Genomic DNA, 23137 nt, shown 5'->3' on the forward strand with positions numbered 1-23137 from the left:
ATAGTGACTATCACATTTTATTTCCCTCCACGAGGCAGCAGCAAAGGTAAATAAAGTGAAGCAATCATATCCTGCTGAGTTCCAGCAACACTGGGCTGTAAGCAGCATGGCACTTTGTGGCTGTAGCATCTTCAGACTGTCATGAAAGACAAAACCACCACTACCCCATGTCCCACAAAAAGTATCATGGAAATATGAAGACCTTTGAAAAAATGTCTTTCCATTGGATCAACTGACAGCTTCCCTTTACTGACTACCATATGAATCCATGATCTTCAAGCTAAGACCTGAGGCCAGCACTGCTAAATGAAATGGCTGGAGTATTATAACATCATTCCTGGGGCCATATTAGAATTACCAATTGCACTTCTTATTTAGGAGTTAAGTTCATGAGCAATGAGCAGTGGTATCCACAGGAAGTAATCAAAGTAAACGGTACTGGGAAGAACAGGTCCTGAAATAAGAACATAAGAAATTGCCATGCTGGGTCAGACCAAGGGTCCATCAAGCCCAACATCCTCTTTCCAACAGAGGCCAAACCAGGCCACAAGAACCTGGCAATTACCCAAACACTAAGAAGATCCCATGCCACAGATGCAATTAATAGCAGTGGCTATTCCCTAAGTAAACTTGATTAATAGCAGTTAATGAACTTCTCCAAACCTTTTTTGAACCCAGCTACACTAACTGCACTAACCACATCCTCTGGCAACAAATTCCAGAGCTTTATTGTGCGTTGAGTGAAAAAGAATTTTCTCTGATTAGTCTTAAATGTGCTACTTGCTAACTTCATGGAATGCCCCCTAGTCCTATTTCGAAAGTGTGGATCTGTTATTCACATCTACTCATTCAAGACCTCTCATGACCTTAAAGACCTCTATCATATCCCCCCTCAGCCGTCTCTTCTCCAAGCTGAACAGCCCTAACCTCTTTAGTCTTTCCTCATAGGGGAGCTGTTCCATCCCCTTTATCATTTTAGTCGCCCTTCTCTGTACCTTCTCCATTGCAATTATATCTTTGAGATGCGGCGACCAGAATTGTACACAGTATTCAAGGTGTGGTCTCAATGTATTTCTCTCAGTGTCCTGACAGCATGCTCTCATATCCTCCATTGTCCAGGATAAACAAGCTGTGCCATTACCAGACAGCTTGGAACTGACATTCTGCTAACAGTTTAAGGCTCTTTATTCTCTACAATATTTTATTTGTAACTATCTGTTGCGCTCATGGTGCAATCTGGAAGATGCACCTTCTGTGTAGCATCATTTCTTCTGAACAATACATTTTTAGTTAACTGATCTAATTGGCTGGGAGACACTGAAGAGTCACCATTTTAGAAAGCACAGTTGCTTACCTGTAACAGGTGTTCTCCTAGGACAGCAGGATGTTAGTCCTCACAGATGGGTGACATCATTAGATGGAGCCCAGCACGGAACTTTTGTCAGTTTCTAGAAGCTTTGACTGGTACACTGAGCATGCCCAGCCTGCCACTATCCACACGAGGACCCCCCTTCAGTCTCATAACATAGCAAAATGCAAGTGAAAATGAAAATAAGAAAATGCAAGGGAACCCAACTCCGCAGGGTGGTGGGCAGGCTTCCTGAGGACTAACATCCTGCTGTCCTAGGAGAACATGTTACAAAGTAAGAAACTGCACTTTTGCCTAGGATAAGCAGGATAGTAGTCCTCACAGATGAGTAAATACCAAGCTGCAGGCTGTTCCCAGCAACAATAAAGACCAACAAGTACCAACCAAGGTGCCAAAGGGCACAAAAACAACTGAGGTACTGCTGGAAGTTTAGGGAGACAGCCTGGCCTCAAGTAGAGGACCCTAGGTAGGAAGAGTTGGGTTTAAGTCTGGAAGACACTGCGAAGGAAAGATCGGCCAAATTTACTATTTTGTCGACCATCCTTGTCCAAGCAGTAATGGGCATGGAACGTGTGTAGGAAGCTCCAAGTTGCAGGCCTGTAAATCTCAGCGATGGGGACCACCCGTAAGTGGGCCACCAATGCTGCCATAGCCCTCACAGAGTGAGCCTTAACTCGGGTTTCTAGCTGAAGTCCGGGCTTGTGTATAGCAGAATGAGATGCAATCTGTTAGCCAGTTCGATAAGGTCTGTTTACCCACTGCAATCCCCAGTCTGTTCGGCCTACTGAGCGTTCCAAGTAGAAGGCCAGAGATCTTTTACAATCCAACGTAGGTAAAGCCCGTTCTCCCTGATGGAAATGGGGGACCTTGAAAAAAAGTGGGCAACACAATGGACTGATTAAGGTGAAAATCAGTCACAACCTTAGGCAGGAACTTGGGATACATACAGAGGACCACACAATCATGAAAAAAATTGTGTAGGGTGGGTACATCACCAAGGCCTGAAGCTTGCTTACCCTGCAAGCCGAAGTAACCACAACCAGGAATAAGACCTTCCAGGAGAGGAATTTCAGCTCACAAGTGCGCATAGACTCAAAAGGAGGCTGCATGAGCTGTACCAGCATAAGGTTGAGATCCCAGGAAACCACAGGGGGCCGGAGAAGCAGCTTTAGCTGCAGCAGGCCCCACATGAAGTGACTTATGATAGGCTGAACAGAGATGGATGTGCCGGCAATACCCCGATGGTAAGCACTAATCGCACTCAGATGGACTCTGACAGATGTTTAAGCCCAGCCTCGGAAAGGTGCCCAGAGTAAACCAAGAATCTGGTAAGCAGGCAAGTAAATTGATCTAATCCTTGCCCCGCACATCACACTGACACCTCTTCCACTTCAACTTGTAAGACCTCCTAGAGGAAGGTTTCCTGGAAGCTACCAGCACCTGGGCGACACTTTCCGAGAAAGCCAGGGGCTAGAGGACTAGGCGCTCAACGTCCAGGCCATCAAGGCAGTGTGCCCTGATTCTGTTACCAGATTGGGCGCAGTCCCCAAGTGGATTGGATCCCTGATAGACAGGTCCTGAAGGAGTGGAAACCAGATCTGCCTGGGCCAGTGAAGCACTACTAGGATCATGGTCCCCTGGTCCTGCTGGAGCTTTAGGAGAGTTTTCATGAGAAGCGGAAGAGGAAGGTACGAGTACAGAAGACCCGTGCCCCAATGAAGGACTATGGCATCGGCGGGATCAGGACCACTTTGTGGGACAAGTGGTCTCGGAACGTCCAAAGCGCTTAATGAATTGCCTGAAGCTCTAAGACGTTTATCTGACACAGAGCTTCTTCGGCGGTCAAATGACCATGCGTGTGGAGGTTGTCCACACGGGTCCCCCAGCCCTAGGGAGAGGCATCGGTGGGTAAGCACTATTTGAGGCGGGGCAGCCTGGAAGGGAATCCCCCGCTCCAGGTTGGAGAGGTTCTCCCACCAGGATAGAGAAACCTTCAGAGGCTGCATGATGGAGACATGGGCCTCGAGGTCCTGGGTTGCCTGCAGCCATTGAGACCACAAATTCCATTGTGCTCTGTGCATGCAGAGATGGACTAATGGGGTAACGTGAACAGATGCTACCGTGAGGCACAACAACTGAAGTAGTAGGCGAGCACGCACGCACTGACTGTTGCGCACCAAGACTACCAGCGAGGACAGGGCATGAGCTCGGTCCTGGGGCAGGAATGCTTTTACCTGAGTCGTGTCCAGTTTGGCTCCTATGAAGTCCAGCTAGGGAGACTGGCAGAGGTGGGATTTCAGGTAGTTGATAAATCCCAGAGACTGCAACACCCGCATGGTCAGGGTCAAAGCGGCCAGTGCTCCTGCTTGGGAATCACTTATGACCAGCCAGTCTAGATACAGAAAGACACTGCCAGGCATTTGGTAAAGATGCGAGGGGTTGAGGCCAAGCCAAATGGCAGCTCCTGTATCGATAGTGAGCCATCCCCACCACAAAGTGCAAATACTTCCTGTGTCTGGGGAAGATGGCGATAAGGGCATAGGCATCCTTTATGTCGAGGAAGCAGAGCCATTCCCCCTTTTTGAGCAGGGGGATTAGAGTACCCAGAGAAACCATTTTGAACTTTTCCCTTCTGAGGAATTTGTTCAGCACCCTAAGATCGAGAATGGGGCACAAGTCCCCAGTTCTCTTGGGTATCAGGAAATATATCGAACAGAACACCATTGACCCTACTGGGTGATGAGGGACGAGTTCTACTGCTCTCACTTTCAGTAGGGTAGAGAGCTCTGCGAGAAGTATGTCCTGTTGGGCGGACAAACCCCATGATGGACATGGGGGAGAGTCCTCAGAGATTTCTCTGAAGTTCAGTCGATACCCCTGATGAACAATAAGTGAGGACCCATCAGTCTGAGGTGATGATCGACCAACGATGGGCAAAGCAGAGAAGTCTGCCCCCCCATTGGGAGATCGGATGGCAGGGGTATGACATGCTGACTCATGCTCCCTCACTTCCAGTCAAAATCCTGTAGCCGGAGCCTGTTGGGGGCTGGCTGGGGTCTATGAGTTATCTGTTGATGGGAGCAGCCCCTGGAAGCAGTATGGGGCGTGCGAGACTGGGAGGCAGGGGGATAATATTTCCGCTGCCTATGGAACGACCTCCTAGAACTAGGTTGACAGGGTTTCTGTTCAGAGGATGGTGGGTCCAAAGCACTGGCAGATAGCTGTTGAAGGGTTACATGGTTATCCTTCAACTGGGCTACCACATCCGTGACCTTGTCCCGAAAAAGATTCCTCTCCTGTATAGGGGAGGTCAGCCAACTTCTCCTGGTCCTCAGGCCATAGGTCAGAAGCACGGAGCCAGGCCATCCTACGGGCACCACGGCTGCCTATGGCAGTCACACTGGCAGCGGACTCAGACATTGTAGGTGGATCGCACCTCGTGTTTTCCCCGCTTTGAGACCTTGTTGTGTGATAGCGGACAATGAATCCTGCTGATGCGGGAGACACTCTGCAAGTTCTTGGACCTGATTCCATAGGCTCTGATTGTACTGGGTCATGTACAATTGGTAAGAGGCTATCCGGGCAATGAGCATGGCGCCCTGAAAAAAAAAACTTTCCTACCCAAGGCATCAAGCTGTCTATGTTCTCGCTCCAAAGGGGCAGAGGCATGGGTGCGGGAGCGTTTGGCCCGTTTGAGAGCAGACTCCACTACCACAGATTGGTGGGGGATATGGCGCCTCTCAAAGCCCAAGGCTTGTTGCACCAAATAGGTGGCATCCGCCTTCCTATTTACTGGGGCAATGGATAATCGGGTGTTCCCACATCTGAAGGAGGTCCTTAAAAATATCGTGGATGGGAACAGCCACTATCTCCTTCAGGGCAATCACACAGTGGGGGTCCTCCAACATCTTATGCCCCACATCCTCCTCCGTGAGAAGCTGGAAGGGGATGGTCTCTGCCATGGTCCATACAAAACCTGCAAAGGAGAGGACCTCCGGAGAGCGATGCCTTTCCACCAGGGGCGAAGACTCCGAGAGAGAGTTATTGAATATCTCGGAGGAAGTGTCAGAAGAGTCACCTCCCCATGGATGATAGGGACCCTCCCTCCTTGCTGAGGTCCCCATGGGGCCTATGTGGGTGTGGTCTGTGTAAGTCCCTGGACCTAAGCACTGAGGGCCTCAAGGACACTGAAGGCACCAATGGAGCAGATGGCCCCGGTGGTTGCTGGGGCACTGAGGGTCTTGGAAGGCTGGATGGCCCGGGTAAGGGATCGGGACCACTGCACCGGACAACGCTGGTGGTTGATGCGTTATCTTCCTCCTTGGAGGACCCAACGACGGGAATGCCTATAATCGGTGGCTGCTGGGGAACAGAGGGTCCCTTGAGCACCGGTTGTGTGAGGTGTGCTCCAAGCAGGACATCCAGACACTTGAGCAGGGGCACCAGAATGGATGGCGCAGGCTCTGGCACCGGTATGGTGGTCGATGGTGGTCCAATGCTCTGTAGGGCTCAGAGTACTGCACACTGCACCCTGCGGTCCAACTTCTCCTGGAAGTCCTGTGAGGACAGGACTGATAGAGAGGGATTGAGGCGTCACCAGCACTTCCTCGAGCTCCGAGGAGGCACTGTGCCCAGCACCAGTATCTATGGGGAACGCCTGGGATTCCTGGGCCTGTCTGAGTGTGGGGCCTCCTTGCCATGGGGTCGCTATGGTGGCAGCAAGGCAGCCGCCGATGCCGCACCGGAACTGATGCCATGCGTCGATGGCGACCGGTGTCAGTGTTTGAGATCTCAGACAATGCTCAGCCAGGTCTTTCCTCAGCACCAAGGAAGCTGAGGATCCCGATGCCCTTGAGTCGAGAGACCATGGAAGAGCGGTCACTGTCTCCACGGTCCTTAGACGATCTGCGCCGGGGTTTGTGGAAAGGGAAAGCGTATCAAGCGGTTTCCCCTTGACCCCAGGTCATTGATTCCAACGCATGACCAATGAATGGATGCAGCAGACTTTTGGAGCCAAAAAGATTCTCCATTTTATCAAGACACGCATGACGGCCCTTGGGGGTCATCTGGTTGCACAGTTTACACATTCGGACATCGTGTGATGCCCCCAGACAGAGGATACAAACCTCATGCGGATCTGTGATGAACACGGTCCGCAGGCACTGGGGGCACCGGCGAAACCCGGACACCATGAAAGATAAACAACTGACGAGCGGATCGATGGCTGATGGGCCACCGAGGAGAGACGCATCAAGATTCGACTGCAGAGAAGGTGTAAATATTTAACCTACCGCGCCGAGGAGGGGACACCATCCGGAGAAGAGGGACCCGGCATTAGGACAGAAGAACCAGGAAAAAAAAAACAACTCCAAGAAAAATACTCATAAGAGCTGAGCTCCAAAACCGCAAGGCAAATACACCACAGAAAAGAAGAGACTGAAGGGGGATCTGAGGACTACCATCCTGCTTGTCCTAGGAGAAGCAGCAAGTTCTAAATGTCTTAGTTGCTGCCCGTATTGCCCCTAGCACATTACACTAAATCTATTTCAGATTGTCACAAGAAAGGTGTCCACATCACCACGCTAAAATAGCAATATGCAATAAGAACATAAGAACATGCAAGCCCAGCATCCTGTTTCCAACAGTGGCCAAACCAGGCCACAAGTACCTGGCAAATACCCAAAAACTAAGTCTAATCCATGTTACTGTTACTAGTAATAGCAGTGGCTATTTTCTAAGTCAACTTAATTAATAGCAGGTAATGGACTTTTCTCCAAGAACCTTATCCAAACCTTTTTAAACACAGCTACACTAACTGCACTAACCACATCCTCTGGCAACAAATTCCAGAGCTTAATTGTGTGTTGAGTGGAAAAAGAACTTTATTATTATTTATTTAGAGATTTTTATATACCGCAGTACGTAAGGATATACATCACCCGCGGTTTACATTAACAATAACTTAGCAACAGGCTTTACAATTGACATTATTAATAAGTATTAATTAGAATTAATTACAAATAACAGGATTGATGGAAAAACAAGGCTGTACAGACCTGATTTCTCTGATTAGTTTTAAATTTCTCTGATTTCTCTGATTAGTTTTAAATGAGCTACTTGCTAACTTCATGGAGTACCCCCCTAGTCTTTCTATTATCTGAAAGAGTACATAACCCGTATTCACATCCTACCCGTTCTAGACCTCTCATGATCTTAAACACCTCTATCATATCCCCCCTCAGCCGTCTCTTCTCGAAGCTGAACAGCTCTAATCTCTTTAGTCTTTCCTCATAGGGGAGCTGTTCCATCCACCTTTATCATTTTGGGTTGCCCTTCTCTGTACCTTTCTCCATCGCAATTATATCTTTTTGAGTTACATACCGTGCATCATAATACTAAGCCAAATATTAGCAATGAGGAAAGCAGCAGAGGTAAAAGCACCACTACTACTTAGGATTTCTAAAGAGCTAAACAACGTATTCAGCACTGTACAAATACATACAAAAGACAGTTCTTGCTCGAAAGAAATTACAATCTAATAAGACAAACATATGGGGCGGAGCGTTTTATAAAGTAAGACAATGGTTGAAAAGTTAATGAGGCTAAAAGTGGGCACTCAGGCCTGTAGCAGCTACTCTCAGTGCCTGAGCTGGCAGTGTGTGCGGTGAAGGGGTGGGGCATACAGGGTTATAGCTGCTTACCTTGCCAACAAGCTCCAACTACTAGCTGAGTCTCAATCTGGGAAGGGTGCAGTGGATAATCCTCTGTCACTGTGGAGGGATCATAAGGAACACTATCCACGAAGAGAGTCACTGTGGAAGCCTCAACATTCAGCACATAGTGATGCCATTCTTTATCACATACCTACACAGGGTAAGAGCAGAGTTTTAAAGCACTCACATTTTCCTTCTTAACATACTTGATTTGTATAAGCCCTAACAAGATGTATTTAAAAGCCATATATAAGTTACGAGATTTCTTCTGGCTTTTAGAGATTGTAACCAGCAGCCACCTACATATGTGGCAATCATCCACTCTACCTCTGGATATCAGGGCTGCATCGAAAAAAATACCTTCAAGAACCCACAGCTGGTGCAGCTTTACAGCCAGGGCCAGACATACATGTTGTTCTCTAGAAAATGCATTTTTGTTCTTAAATTAAAAAATTAAGTAAATAAGCGAGTCTCAAATCTTTGGGCTGAGTGCGCTTTAAAGTTTTTAGCCTATTAAAAGTCTCAGGCTAGTCCTTGGCCTGTATAAGAACCAAGACTACGAAACCCAATGGTCCTGGTGGGGTGCAAGAAATGATGGGAAAGTTTTGTAGCCTGGTCCCTTCTTAAAAAGAAAAGCAATATTTTAGCAGCCCAGCATAAGAAATTGACCATTTCAGGTCCAGAAGTATTCTAACATACCTCTATGGCTGTCCAACACAAGCCATCATAAAAGTTCTTTTTTTTAAATTACAGCAGTTTTTGAACAGACTGACCTATGAAACACATCCAGTCTTAGAACAATTTACATAACTCAATCTCTGAACGAAAAGCAATGCTCTGCTCCTGCAACTGAAGAAGAAACCTCCTTTCTGGAGACTGGCTGCCTGTGAAAGGCAGCAAGCCATGCTCAGCACAACACCAAAAATAAGAATTTTGAATGCGAGGAGGGCCTAACAGTGCTTCATCAGGCCATCCTCCTCAGAATCGCATGTAAAACGGGCCTTAGCTGCCCAAGTCACAGGAAGGTTGTCATCTGCTGATCTCAGCCTACAGTGCAGCTTTGAAAGCCTGGATGTTGGCATAAACCTGCCTCCTGTGCCACTAAACACAATGTGCAAGACAGAAAAATATAAAAAGAGTAAAAGTGAGATGAGATGACAAGTTACATTAAAACAAAAGGCCTAGTTCCCTTACTTCATCTCCCTTCCCATTGTGAAATGTTACATTGTAAGAAAACAGATGGAAGCTGTCCGACATTTCTATAAATAAATCTGTACAATTGTCCAGCGGACCCCACTTACCTGGTCCAATTTCCAATGGAACTCAGCTGGTTTATATATTCTCTCTTCTGAAGGGTCTTGGCGGAACAGGAAAACCAGTCGGCAGTTGTGTATATAAAGAGAGTAATGGTGACGGTTCATATCTGCAAAGAACCCAGAATTGTTAGGAAGTACCTTCTATGACCTTCACTAATCCTGCAGACCTCTTGTATTCATGGCATTGCAATGGAGACTTGTTAAAGGAATATATTTGTTAGAAGGATGGCTATGTTAGGCATTGCACTATATACACCCTGTTTCTTGCAACAAGTCCCAGCAGTGCCATAGAGATGCTGATAAATGAACACACAAAAGGACAAAGGGCAATCTTTGCCAACACACAAATTCCTTTGCCTTTTCTAAGCCGCAGAAATACTAAGGGCACATGGATAATACTCATCCACTTACTGTTTTAATCAATTCAGTTCCCCTGCTGAATTTTTCTAGGCTTACTTTTCTTTTAAGATAACTATTTATTTATTTATTTAACAACTTTTAATATACCGACGTTCATATGGCACATCACGCCGGTTTACAGGTAACTCAAATATAGGATGAAATTACAATGAACAGGGAGCATGGGATGGGAGCAGGCCAGAAAGAGGAGAGGGGAAGGGGAGACAGGAGAAGAGAGGGAAAAGATAGGTAGCATGAGATAGAAAAGAGCAACCGTTAAAGTAGATGGAACTTATTTACAGAGGTATGTATTTACAATAGAACTATTTACCATAGATTACATTAGTTTAAATAAAACATTCTTGTAAAATTGCAATACGATGGAATGAGATGGAACTACTCTCTCATCCACCAAACAAACCTGCTCTTCCTTGCAAGACGACACCAATTTTTGTACAATTATAGAAACTTGGTTGTAGGTTACTAATATAAATCAACACTGCTGCAAATCCATCTGTGTCAGGGTTTCCGGTACTCCTCGAAATCTAGGTATACAGCTGTCCACATCACCACACTACAGACAGCAAATAAATGTGCTATAAGACACAAACCTCTGCTTCATATCGGGCAGCATATTTAAGAGGCCTGGATTAGGCAGCTATTTATCACAAAATGCCTCCCACACAATAAAATCTAATAGGCATGGCTCAAAGTAGACACTTTTTGTGCCCTCTATGGCTGGTCTAACTTATCTGATTAACTTAACGGATACGAGTGAATATCGCTACTTATTCAATTAAGTTAACCAGATAAGTAACACCACCCTTATCTGCCCACTCACAAATTGACAGGCTAAAAGATAGTCGGGAAGTGACATATCTAGCTATTTAGCAGCTGTTGATTTTCAGCGGACCTCTAGATAGCTGGATAAGTCCTACTTTTAACTGGCTACTGAGCGATGAACGTGCTTTCAACATCAGGCCCCAGATGCCTAAATAAACTACTGGTTCTCTCAGAAGCTACTTAAGACTACCCAGTGGCCTGGGACCTCATGCATGGGAAAGATACACCTTCATTAGTGGAACAGGAAAAGTGGGTATTTCCTCTATTCATTCCAAAGCAGGTTTGTTTCAATAGGTGCAGGAATACCAACTGAAATAGGGCTCAATAAGCAGACTGGAAAAAAAGACTCGACACAAATGCACCACACTTACACCTGGGATTTCTCAGTTTCCACTCGAATCCTTACAGTGCATCAATCACAATGAACTATGACTGCAGTTGGTCTATTATTCAAACACACACATAGGAGGATTTTATGTTTCTCCCTCCAGTTTTTCCACCTCTTGTCTTTAACACACCACTACAGCATATATTCCTCCATGGCAGCACATCAGAAAACCTCAGCTCTCTCTGGAGTCTATGTAATAAGCTCTGCTAAAGCTGCCCTGGTTTTTGCATGTGTTTTTCCTGCGCTAGTCTAATGCGTGTATGCAATAATGTGGTTAGCGTGGGAAAAATGCACGCATAAACCTGTGGCTAGTTTTGCGCAAGTGCATGCAAAAGGCATGCAGAGGCGGCAATTAGCTATTCACGAGCTATTCAGGGAGTTGTGCATCGGTTAGTGCGGGTTTTTTGGTGCAGGACTTAAATTAAAGCGTGTGGCTGGAAGCCGGTTTACTCCACTGCTGGCATTAGTGTGGTTGTGTGTCTGTGCAGCTCTGGGGTAATCACGGATTCCCTTCACTTTTTCTGTATGCCATGGTACATTTCTTTTCGGCTGAACATAATTGCCACACTGGGTCACACCAAAGGTCCATCAAGCCCAGCATCCTGTTTCCAACAGTGGCCAAACCAGGCTACAAGAACCTGGCAATTACCCAAACACTAAGAAGATCCCATGCTACTGATGCAATTAATAGCAGTTGCTATTCCCTAAGTCAACTTGCTTAATAGCAGTTAATGGACTTCACCTCCAAGAACTTATCCAAACCTTTTTTTTAAACCCAACAAGACTGAGCTAAAGGGGGGGGAGGGTATGTGAGGGAGTGCATAGGAAACTCCCTCAATCTACCTTAACGGACCAGGCTCAGGTAACCCACCAGGTTCTCCTTAAGCTAGGGCTCATGGGAGGATGGAGGAACCCAGCCCTGGAGCATAAAACCTGAGGGCATAGACAGCTTAGTGGAGCCTCTGGGAGAAGAGCAAGAGCTCCCATATGCCCAGACCTGTTACCTGTGAAGTGGGTGAACTTATGTAAGGATTATTTGGACTTGAGTATGTTTCTTTCTTGAACTGGGAACTATTCAGTCTTGGGTTACTTTAAAGTGCACTGTTATACCGAAGTGAAGGCTGGATGCCATTTTGTGTTGAACATCACTTCTCACTGTAAATAAGTCACTATTGCACAGGCAGAAGCTTCCTGGTGTCTTCTTCTAGCTGTGAACCAGCCACTGACCGTTTGGCCATAGCCAGGAGGGTAGAAACTGGACAGCCAAATATATGAAAGATCAAAGTATCAAAACCCTACAGGTGGCCAGTTCTCACTGAACTGAAGCCCAGAGAAGCAGAAAGAAACTGCTAGGTCAAAATTAGGAAGTCCCCAGTTAGTGAAAACGTACTTAACATACTTGTTTTATCTGCATTGCAGAAGATGGTCTCCTTTTCTCTGCTTCCAGGGCCATGCCGCATCCACAAAGAAACGATAAATGGCTTCTCCAAGTTAGTTGTCACCACACCATCTGGAATCTTCACAGCTTGAGTGCCATTGAACTCGAAGACTTGGTCACTATCATGGCCATTATCAGTAGGAAGCCCAATAGTCCAGTTGGCAGTGCTGCTCGGAGGGGGAAGCAGATCTGCTGTATCTGAGGAAGCACCTACATCACAGTGGAGGGCACCAAAATATACCATTCAGTTAAATACTATCATGACCTCCAGCCATTATAAAGTGATTTTTCAAAAGTTTAAGTTTTCTTTTGCAAATCATTCAGAGGTATCATTAGGTCATCAAGTTCTTAAATTAGAATTCATAGTACTAAGACTTCATTAAATGTTTCTTCCCACCTAATTAAGTCTATAACTACAAGGCACAAACATTTATTCCCCTTTCCTGTCATTTCTATTTGATTAGCTTAAAGGCAATACAGCTGTCATTATGTCAGGCTACTGGTGGTCAGAACCTCTCTCTCAAGTTAGTGTTCCCACATGGGTTTCCTTTTGCACATGCCAGGACATAATGAATCTCACCTGTAAACTAGAGTATGTTAGGTGCAATCTGAATCTCTCAACTTTACTGCTATTGCTCATCTCTCTTATTATGCCCAAAAATATATTTGGGCAATATATTGAGGTGTGCTTAGAAATTATTTTTAATTAGGCTGGTAATGCCTAAGATAAAGGAAAATTGGTTCTTACCTGCTAATTTTTGTTCCTGTACCACCACGGATCAGTCCAACTGCTGGGTTTTTCCTCCCTTCCAGCAGATGGAAACAGAGAAAAATTTGTAGAGCACCCCCTATTATCCTAGTGTGCTACCTGCATCTCCTCAGTATAAACAGTCTCAAAGCACAAAAAGCTATCAACATTGCAGATCAAGCAAAACAGGAAATTGTGGAAATAAGCACAAAACTGGCTAACGAGAAAGCCAAATGTAGAAGAGAAATCTATAGTCTTCTTCTGATTTCTTCAGCAAAACACAAAATCAGAGCGGACTCTCAAGCAAAAACGGTGTGATAAATCCCCGTTAAAGGGAGGGTGTCTGGACTGATCCGTGGTACTACAGGAACAAAAAATAGCAGGTAAGAACCAATTTTCCTTTCCCTGTACGTACCTGGATCAGTCCAGTCTGCTGGGATGTACCAAAGCTTCCCTATGCAGGATGGGACGTACCAAAGCTTCCCTATGCAGGATGGGACGTTGAGTCCCGCTTGAACACCGCTGCCAAAGCTGTTGACGTCTGGACCCTGGATGTCCAAATGGTAGTGACAAGCAAAAGTGTGCAATGTCTTCCAGGTCGCTGCCCTGCAGCGAAACCAACTGACACTCAGCCCATGAAGCGGCCTGAGAACGCAGCGAGTGCGTCTTCAACCCCTCAGGGATAGGCCGGACACGACAAGTGTAAGCAGACAAAATAGCCTCTTTCAACCATTGGGCAATAGTCGCCTTGGACGAGTGTTGCCCCTTTTTTGCGCCATTCCACAAGACGAACAAATGATCTGAAACACGGAAAGAATTTGTGACTTCCACATAGCACAAGAGAACCCTTCAAACATCCAAACACTTCAATTCCCTAGCGTGCGGCGCTTCTGAATCGATGTGAGAAAACGCAGGAAGTTCTACAGACGGATTCAAATGGAAGGATGAGAGCACCTTTGGTGAAAAGGATGGACCCATCCTAAGAGATCCCAGAATCAGAAATACGCAAAAAAGGCTCCCTGCAAGAAAGGGCTTGAAGCTCGGACACCCTGCGAGTTGAGCAAATAGCCACCAGAAACAGTCTTCAATGTGAGGTCTTTTAAGGTAGCCCGCTTTAGAGGTTCAAAAGGAGCTTCACACAAGATCCTGAGTACCAAATTAAGGCTCTTGGACGGACAGACTGAAGGATTCAAATGCTTCGCCCCCCTAAGAAAGCGTACAATATCTGGATGCAAAGCCAGAGACAGACAATGAACCTTGCCTAGGAGACAGCCCCAAGGCTGCTACTTGGACCCTAAGGGAATTGAAGGACATCCCTTTGGCTAAGCCCTTCTGTAAGAACACCAGAACCTGTGCCACCGAAGACAGACGGGGAAGTACGCCCTGCTCCGTGCACCATGATTCAAACACCTTCCATACCCTAACATAAGTCATAGAGGTAGAAGGCTAGTATCATGTCCCTCCTGATAACCCCTCTTTCTCAACTGCCTCCTTTCAAAAGCCAAGCAACTAGACAAAAGCGATCTGCCTGATCGAAAAATATAGGGCTCTGATGCAGTAAATTGGGAAGATTACCTAACCTCAGGGGACCATCCACTGCAAGATTGACTAGGTCCACAAACCATGGGTGCAGAGGCCACTCCAGAGCTACCAGGATTACGTTCCCTGGGTGGACTTCTATCCAGCGAAGGATCTTGCTGACCAAATGGCCACAGAGGGAAGGTAGCAAGGAGTACCGTGGTCAGCCACAGAAGCACCAATGCGTCGACTCAAAAATTGAGGGGCCTTGGCATTCCTTTGAGTTGCTATCAAATCCAGATGGGGAAGACCCCATTTGCGAACGAGGTCCATCGCTTCCTCGGGGAGTTCCCACTCTCTGGGATCGATCCTCTGCCGACTCAGATAATCCGCTTGCACATTGTCAGTGCCGCGATGTGCGATGCCACCAGAAGGGCGAGATGCCTTTCCACCCAGCTTCGGCAGCCACCGGCTAACTCTTGGTGCCACCCTGACGGTTAGTGTAAGCCGCATTGTCGGACAGGACTTGGAAAGCCCGATTGGTGCTACAATTGTTTCTACCGATGGTGCACAAACGAACTGCTCTTATTTCCAGACGATTGATGGACCAGCTTGCCTCCTCTGAGAATCATTGCCCTTGGACTGCCCGTGACTGGCAGACCGCTCCCCAACCGGAGAGACTAGTATCTGTGGTCACCACCACCCACTGAGGAACCTAGAGGTCTACTCCACGCTCCAAGTGCTCCAGAATCAGACACCAGCCAAGACTGGATCTGGCAGACTGAGTGGTAATGGGACCTGAAACTCTTCCGACTTCGGATCCTAACGGGAGAGTAACGCTCTCTGTAATGATCTCATATGAGCAAACGCCCATGGGACTAATTCCAGGATGGACACCATGGAACCGAAGACCTGCAAATAGACCCAGGCCTTGGGAAGAAGACGACACAAGACGCTGGACCCGCTGCATCAATTTGGAGATCTGTTCTACCTGAAGGAACACTTTCCCCACAAACGTGTCGAAACTGGCTCCCAAGAAGTCCAGTACCTGAGACGGGAGAAGGTTGCTCTTGGCCTGATTGATGACCCATCCCAGGGATTCCAGGAGATTCACGACCCTGGTGACCGCTGCCTCGCAGAGGACTTTTGACTTCGCTCGAATTAGCCAATCGTCCAGATACGAGTGAACCAGCACACCCGCCTTCTGAAGAAGAACTGTGGCCACAACCATTACCTTTGTGAACATGCGAGGCGCCATCTCCAGAATGAAAGGCAGGGCACAAAATTGAAAATGTCTGCCGAGGATTTTGAACCAAAGGAACTTCTAGTGATCCCTGCGAATGGCTGTGTAGATACGCTTCCGTCAAGTCCAGGAAAGCCAAGAACTCGCCGGTGCGTACCGCAGCAATGACAAAACGCAGGGTCTCCATCCAGAAATGTGGAATCTTGAGGGCTCTGTTCACCTTCTTCAGGTCTAAGATCTGCTGGAAGTCCCCTCCTTTTTTGGGACAATGAAATAGATGGAGTAGCGGCCCCTTGCCCACTCCGTCTGGGGGACAGGGACTATAGCCTCCAAACAGATCAACCGGTCGAGGGTCTGTTGAACGCTGTGTGCTTTCATGCAGGATCTGCAAGGGGAGACTAGATAGAGACCTTGGAGAGGCTGATCAAATTCCAACGCGTAGCCACGCTTTATGATATTTAGAACCCACTGTTCGGAAGTTATCTTGACCCATTCCTCGTAGAAATTGGACAGCCATCCTCCCACCCGGGGAACCGAGGAATGGGCCGACCACATCTCACTGAGTGGACTTGGCTCCTAGCGGCGCGGAACTGGCACCATCGTGAGCGGGTCTCCGGCCACAAAAGGAATGAGACAAGGATTGTGACCTACCCGCGGACTGTCTCTGAGCTGAAACCGGTGCCCTGCTCTGCTGGAACCTTTGCTGCCCCCGAAAACAGGAGTAAGCCTGGGAAAAGCCTCTCTAAGGTTTAGGCTTGTCCTCCGGAAGCCTGTGAACCCTGTTCTCCCCCAACGATTTGATCAACTGCTCCAAGTCTTCACCAAAGAGAAACCTCCCTTTAAAGGGTAAAACACTCAACTGGGCCTTAGAGGAGACATCGGCCAACCAGTTGCGTAACCACAGGAGTCTCCAGGCTGAGACTGCTGACACTATGGTTCTGGAGGAAGTACGGAGGTCATATAAGGCATCCAGCCCATACGCTACCACCGCCTCCAAGCGCTCCGCCTGAGCCGATTCCTGAGGCAGGAGGTCCTGGGAAGTCAAGTGCTGGACCCAGCGGAGGCTCGCCCGGAGCATAAAACTACTGCAAATGGCCGCACGAATACCCAGAGGCACTCCACTGCCTACTCCCTTCCACTGAGAAAATTGTCCATTTAATCCAACTCTCTGTTTCCTGTCTTTTAGACAGTTTGTAATCCATGAAAGGACATCGCCACCTGTCCCATGACTTTTTACTTTTCCTAGAAGCCTCTCATGAGGTACTTTGTCAAATGCCTTCTGAAAATCCAAGTATACTACATCTACCGGTTCACCTTTATCCACATGTTTATTAACTCCTTCAAAAAAGTGAAGCAGATTTGTGAGGCAAGACTTGCCTTGGGTAAAGCCATGCTGACTTTGTTCCATTAAACCATGTCTTTCTATATGTTCTGTGATTTTGATGTTTAGAATACTTTCCACTATTTTCCTGGCACTGAAGTCAGGCTAACCGGTCTGTAGTTGCCTGGATCACCCCTGGAGCCCTTTTTAAATATTGGGGTTACATTTGCTATCCTCCAGTCTTCAGGTACAATGGATGATTTTAATGATAGGTTACAAATTTTTACTAATAGGTCTGAAATTTCATTTTTTAGTTCCTTCAGAACTCTGGTGTGTATACCATCCGGTCCAGGTGATTTACTATTCTTCAGTTTATCAATCAGGTCTACCACATCTTCTAGGAGGAGGAGTAATTCCTTACATATGTCATGGATGGAGATAGCTAAGACCTCCTTTGTGGCGTCAACGAACTGGAGAACCTCCAGCATCTTATGGCGGGCATCCTCCTCTGTAAGGAGCTAGAAAGGGATGGACTCAGCCATAGCCCGCAAAAAAGCCAGTGGGGATTGGTGCCTCTTGTCCGGCGAAGATGGATCCAAGAGAAGACCACTCAGAGGTATTATCCCTCCAGGGATCATTCAGGGGGGATAATAAGTCCCTTAAGACCCCTCGAAGACCCCTGTCCAAGCTCCTCGGCCCTGGCTACAAAGGCACGAATGGGACAGGAGGCATAGATGACCTCAAGAGCATCAACGGTAGCGAGGGCACTGAGGTCCCCGAAGGACTGGACTGGGCATGGTACCAGAGCCCCGACTGTGTCCTTGGTCGGGAGATTTCATCCTCCTCCCAGGACCTCACAATGGGGATGACTCCAGAGGGAGGAGGACTCTGTGGCCATTGGGGTCATCAAGGAACCCCGGGCACTGGAAGCAGCAGCGTGGGCAGGACACCCAGAACATCAAGGTGCTCCAGCAGTGGTTGGAGCATCGCAGGGGCAGGCACTGGTGGAGCTGACTGTTCGATACCCTGAAGGGCTTGGAGCACTGCCTGTAGCACCTTGCAAAATCAAAAGTAAAAGCCTCTTCTAAAGCACCTGCAAAAAAAAAAAAAAAAAAGGATTAAGCCTGCCCAATGCCCCATTTCCTGCTGAAAAAAATTAGGAGTAGAGTTGATTCAAATGAATGAAGAAAAACCCCCCCCAAAAAAAAAAAAACCAACCTTGAAGAGCTCAAAAAGTTTGACTAGGGAACTAAATAGATAAAATAGTAATGTTTCTTGGGGCTAATGCTGAAGCTGTAGAGCCTGCAAGAAGTTGTCTGACTGGAAATGACATTCTGCTCAGCGCCACTCACAAACATTTCTGTGAAATGGTGATAAAGCACATTTAGCCATCATCACGACAAGGACAAAAAATGCCCCAGAAACTCACCACAAAGTCTGTGCAGGGACTTTTCCGAGTATGTATCTCTGTCGCACCCTTTCCCAATGTGGTTGGTCTCCAGCTCAATGTTTGCCTGTACAGATGTTACAGGTTCATCACAAGTGTCCAGGTGCATGTTAGGAAATAAAGTCAGAGAGCCGGTACCAGGCTCATATTCTATTCTTTTACTCCAACCTGGAATAACAGGAGAAAGACAGCAAAGCTCAGACTTCAAACATTAGCAATACTGAAGAAAAGTAGCGATTGCAGAGGAGGGGGAAGAGGCATATGATAAATAAGTACCTTGCCAGTGAGGCCTGCACGTGGGTTTAATAGAGATCTTTACCAGAACGTCTTCCGTTGCCCTCTTCTTCCCACAGTCATATGCAGTGACAGCAAGCTTATACTGTCTGTCCTTCCCATAGTCCAGCTTCTCTGTGTTCTTAATGTAACCTGGTAAGAGAGGATAGGAAAATTCTTCTTAGGTCACAACTATATGGAGAGTGTGTGTAACAGATGCACTAGCAGAAGAGTGAATAAGGGAACCCTGTCTTCCTTCCTTCATGAACAGGACAGTAAATGGCTAATGTTCTTCTATCTATAGAATTGTAACCTTGTGTATCACTTATTTAAAATCTTTTATCTCATATAATCAAATTCATAAATACAAACAACAAAACCACCACAAAAATCGCAGTATCTGGTGTTCATTTACTTAAATATTTCTTAGAGAGCTGCTTCTAAGAGCTTCCAGAGCAGGGCTTCCTAAACCTGCCCTGGGGACCCCACAGCCAGTCGGGTATTCAGGATATCCACAATGAATATGCATGAGGTACGTTTGCTTACCATGGAGTCTCAGTATATGCAAATGCATGTCATGCATATTCATTGTGGATATCCTGAATACCCGACTGGCTGTGGGGTCCCCAGGTCAGTTTGGGAAGCCCTGCTCTAGAGAGACAAAACAACAATGCAGAAACAGGCAGAGTTTATATAGTGAGCTGAGCTGTGCTCTACCCTTCCCCTCCCAGCCCCAGATTTTCATTTTCTTTTTCTGGTTAGTGATCTCCATACAAACAGGCTAAACAAAAAAATCTGCTGCACTTGTTGCATAAAACTGAATTTATTTTCAAATACTAGCAAGGATGACTGTCCATATATTCCTCCAATAAAGAAACTTTTGGCCTGGTTTATAATGAGGCTTAAAAGCAAGTTATACAGCAAACCCAGCATTCAAAGAGCAGCACAGAAAATTCAGCTTCATCACAAGCATTTTCCCACTCTCAGCCTTAGCGGCATTTTCTGGCACAAGTTCCATAGTTTGATTATGCACGGGCTGAAAATACATTCACTTTTATTTTATATCTGCTACCTGCTAGTTTCAGGAGTGTACCCTAGTCCTAGTACTACTTGATAGCGTACATAAGCGTTCTCTGTTAACCTGTTCCATACCACACCATTTCAGAAACCTTTATTTTCTGTATTTTAATATTATTTGTTTTATGACTTATGATATCTACACTGGACACAATTTGCTTGGAAGCTGCAGAAAAACAGAGTTACTTACTTGTAACAGGTGCTCTGAGGACAGCAGGATGTAAGCCCCCAAACATGGGTGACATACATCATCAGATGGAGTTCCGATGCGGAAAACTTATGTCAAAGTTTCTAGGACTTTAACTAGGGAAACAGAGCATGCCCAGCATGCCCTATACCATGCGTCCACGTGGGGTCCCTTTTCAGTCTTATAATATAGAATTATGATTAAAATAAAAAGTAGGAGGGGGACTTCCAGTTATGCACTGAGTAAGTGAGGTTGCGCACCACTGACCTCCCACTGGGCCTGCAGGTGAAGGATATCCTTACCTCAAGCTGCTATTCAAATAATACAATATATCGACTAGTAAAGAAGCTGGGCAAAGTTTCATTCTGGTCCTGTGGGAAACGACTCGGGAGAGTGGCAAAGCTGCAGATCGTGGTGGTGTTATGGCGACCCATGTCAGATAATGATTTGAAGGAGGAAACATTTCACACAGTAGGCAGTAAGGGGTGGGTTGTGGATCTACTGGAGGCCTTCACAGCACACATAACCAAGCGGCGTGACACACGTTTGGGCATAGTTGTTAAGATTGCCCACGAAGCCCACCGACCCGAGGCCTACTCAAAGCCGAGAAGTGCTGTGCCGAAGCCGACCACCCCAAACCTGAGGGCCGCCAACCTGAGGCTCACCTGCTCTGGACTGAAGCCCTCCGATCCGAGACCACCGAGCACCCCAGCGCCCACCTCCGGGCCCGACCGGCCCCCTTCGCCAGGAGACCTCGGAAGCCTGCTGTCCGCTCAAGACTCCGTCTACCGACCGTGACATCACAGGGATGTGACGAGGGACCCATCACTCGAAAGAGACGAGGGACCCAGGATAAAAAGTATGCTGGTAAACATTAGGCACCGCACAACTAAGGGCCTTAGTGCTGCACCAGAAACACCAGTGAACATCGCGGGACAACCTGGCTAAAGGCCTCATCGGACCTACACGCCACTCCCCAAATCTATAAGGTATTCCTGGTCCTATGACAATTGACAAGGGAACTCTAACCTCTAATGACAGGGGATCAAGACTGCAGAATTCACGACACCGACCGTTTCACTGCTCCGTGTGGCAGACGCTGACCTGCCCAGGTCCAGGGCCATCACACCCATACCCCGCCGCTACAGACGACCCAGGCCACGCCACAGACGCTGGAAGTGATGCCCCAACAGTGATGGAACTGGCCTCACACTCTTGATCCTCCACTTAGCTCTACCCCTACCCTCCCCAATTATCTTTAGAAACAACCCCTCTCTCCTCCCCCCATACACAAAACAGCCATGGCCGCATACCCCATTCCAATTCTCAATTACAGAACACACATCGCTCAACATCAACATTCCCCCTGCTCAACGTAAATCCCTCATACCTATTACAATCTCCCCTCTTACACAACTACTCAGCCTAACCACTCTCCATCATCCTATTCAACTCGCAATCACTTTGCAAAACCCCCCCCCATCCTTAACCTACTCGTAGACTGTAAACCCGACATTTGTGCAATCACTGAAACCTGGCTAAAACCCACTGACACAGTCCTCCTTAACCAACTCCCCACCCACTCATATGACCTCTATTCTATACCACGTTCCCCCCAAAAAAGGGCAAAGGGCTACTACTTGCTGCCAAAAATCATCTTAAATTAAACACACACACACACCGACATCCCCACCCAGACTAGAAATTGGTTTCTAAGTCCCGTGAACTACAAATATGCCTAGTATACACCCCCCCCTAACCTACTTGAACAAAATCACTCCACACTCATTGAATACAGAGACCCCTGCCATCATCATAGGAGACTTTAACCTCCATGTAGACAGCCCCCACCCCTCTTCATCCTGTGAATCGTTACTCAACTCCATGAATGCTCTAGGCTTTCTGCAACTCATCAACACCCCAACACACAAAGCAGGACACTCACTCGACTTGCTCTTCATTAACTCCTCCACCCACGCCCAGCAGCCCCCTTCCTGCACACCTGTTCCCTGGTCCGACCATGCACTTATAAAAACAAACAAAGACCCCCTCCACTATCCCACCCAAACACAACAATAGCATACAATTCAGGAAACCCTGCAATAAAGATGACCTTAAACGCTGCCCTTGCAAACATCTTCCACAAATTAGACCCTTACCAACCCTGGCATAGCCTTCTCCTCCTGGACCACCCTTACAACATAAGAACAAAAGAAATTGCCATACTGGGTCAGACCACGGGTCCATCAAGCCCAGCATCCTGTTTCCAACAGAGGCCAAACCAGGCCACAAGAACCTGGCAATTACCCAAACACCTAGAAGATCCCATGCTACTGATGCAATTAATAGCAGTGGCTACTCCCTAAGTAAACTTGATTAATAGCAGGTAATGGACTTCTCCTCCAAGAACTTATCCAAACCTTTTTTGAACCCAGCTACACTAACTGCACTAACCACATCCTCTGGCAACAAATTCCAAAATTGAATTGTGCATTGAGTGAAAAAGAATTTTCTCCGATTAGTCTTAAATGTGCTACTTGCTAACTTCATGGAATGCCCCCTAGTCCTTCTATTATCCAAAAGTGTAAATAACAGATTCACATCTACTCGTTCAAGACTTCTCATGATATTAAAGACCTCTATCATATCCCCCCTCAGCCGTCTCTTCTCCAAGCTGAACAGCCCTAACCTCTTCAGCCTTTCCTCATAGGGGAGCTGTTCCATTCCCCTTTATCATTTTGGTTGCCCTTCTCTGTACCTTCTCCATCGCAACTATATCTTTTTTGAGATGCGGAGACCAGAATTGTACATAGAATTCAAGGTGCGGTCTCACCATGGAGCAATATAGAGGCATAAC

At 46.9% G+C, this 23137-nt stretch overlaps 1 protein-coding gene across 7 annotated transcripts in view; it reads right to left on the reverse strand.

Annotated features, from left to right (window-relative positions):
- The window catches only part of CLSTN1 (calsyntenin 1), a 100021-nt gene that overhangs the window by 31397 nt on the left and 45487 nt on the right, over nt 1–23137 (reverse strand). For 4 of the 7 annotated variants that reach the window (XM_029578767.1, XM_029578772.1, XM_029578769.1 and 1 more), the window contains 5 exons: nt 19020–19169; nt 18726–18911; nt 12428–12676; nt 9384–9505; nt 8071–8233 (listed from right to left, as the gene is read on the reverse strand). In XM_029578767.1, coding sequence (XP_029434627.1) covers nt 8071–8233; nt 9384–9505; nt 12428–12676; nt 18726–18911; nt 19020–19169 — 870 coding nt within the window. Of the gene's footprint in view, nt 1–8070; nt 8234–9383; nt 9506–12418; nt 12677–18725; nt 18912–19019; nt 19170–23137 lie in introns of all 7 variants that reach the window. The other 3 variants (XM_029578768.1, XM_029578770.1, XM_029578766.1) reach the window with 1 other exon arrangement.

The sequence above is a fragment of the Rhinatrema bivittatum genome, chromosome 15 (assembly GCF_901001135.1).
Source record: "Rhinatrema bivittatum chromosome 15, aRhiBiv1.1, whole genome shotgun sequence".
Classification (NCBI taxonomy): Eukaryota; Metazoa; Chordata; class Amphibia; order Gymnophiona; family Rhinatrematidae; genus Rhinatrema; species Rhinatrema bivittatum.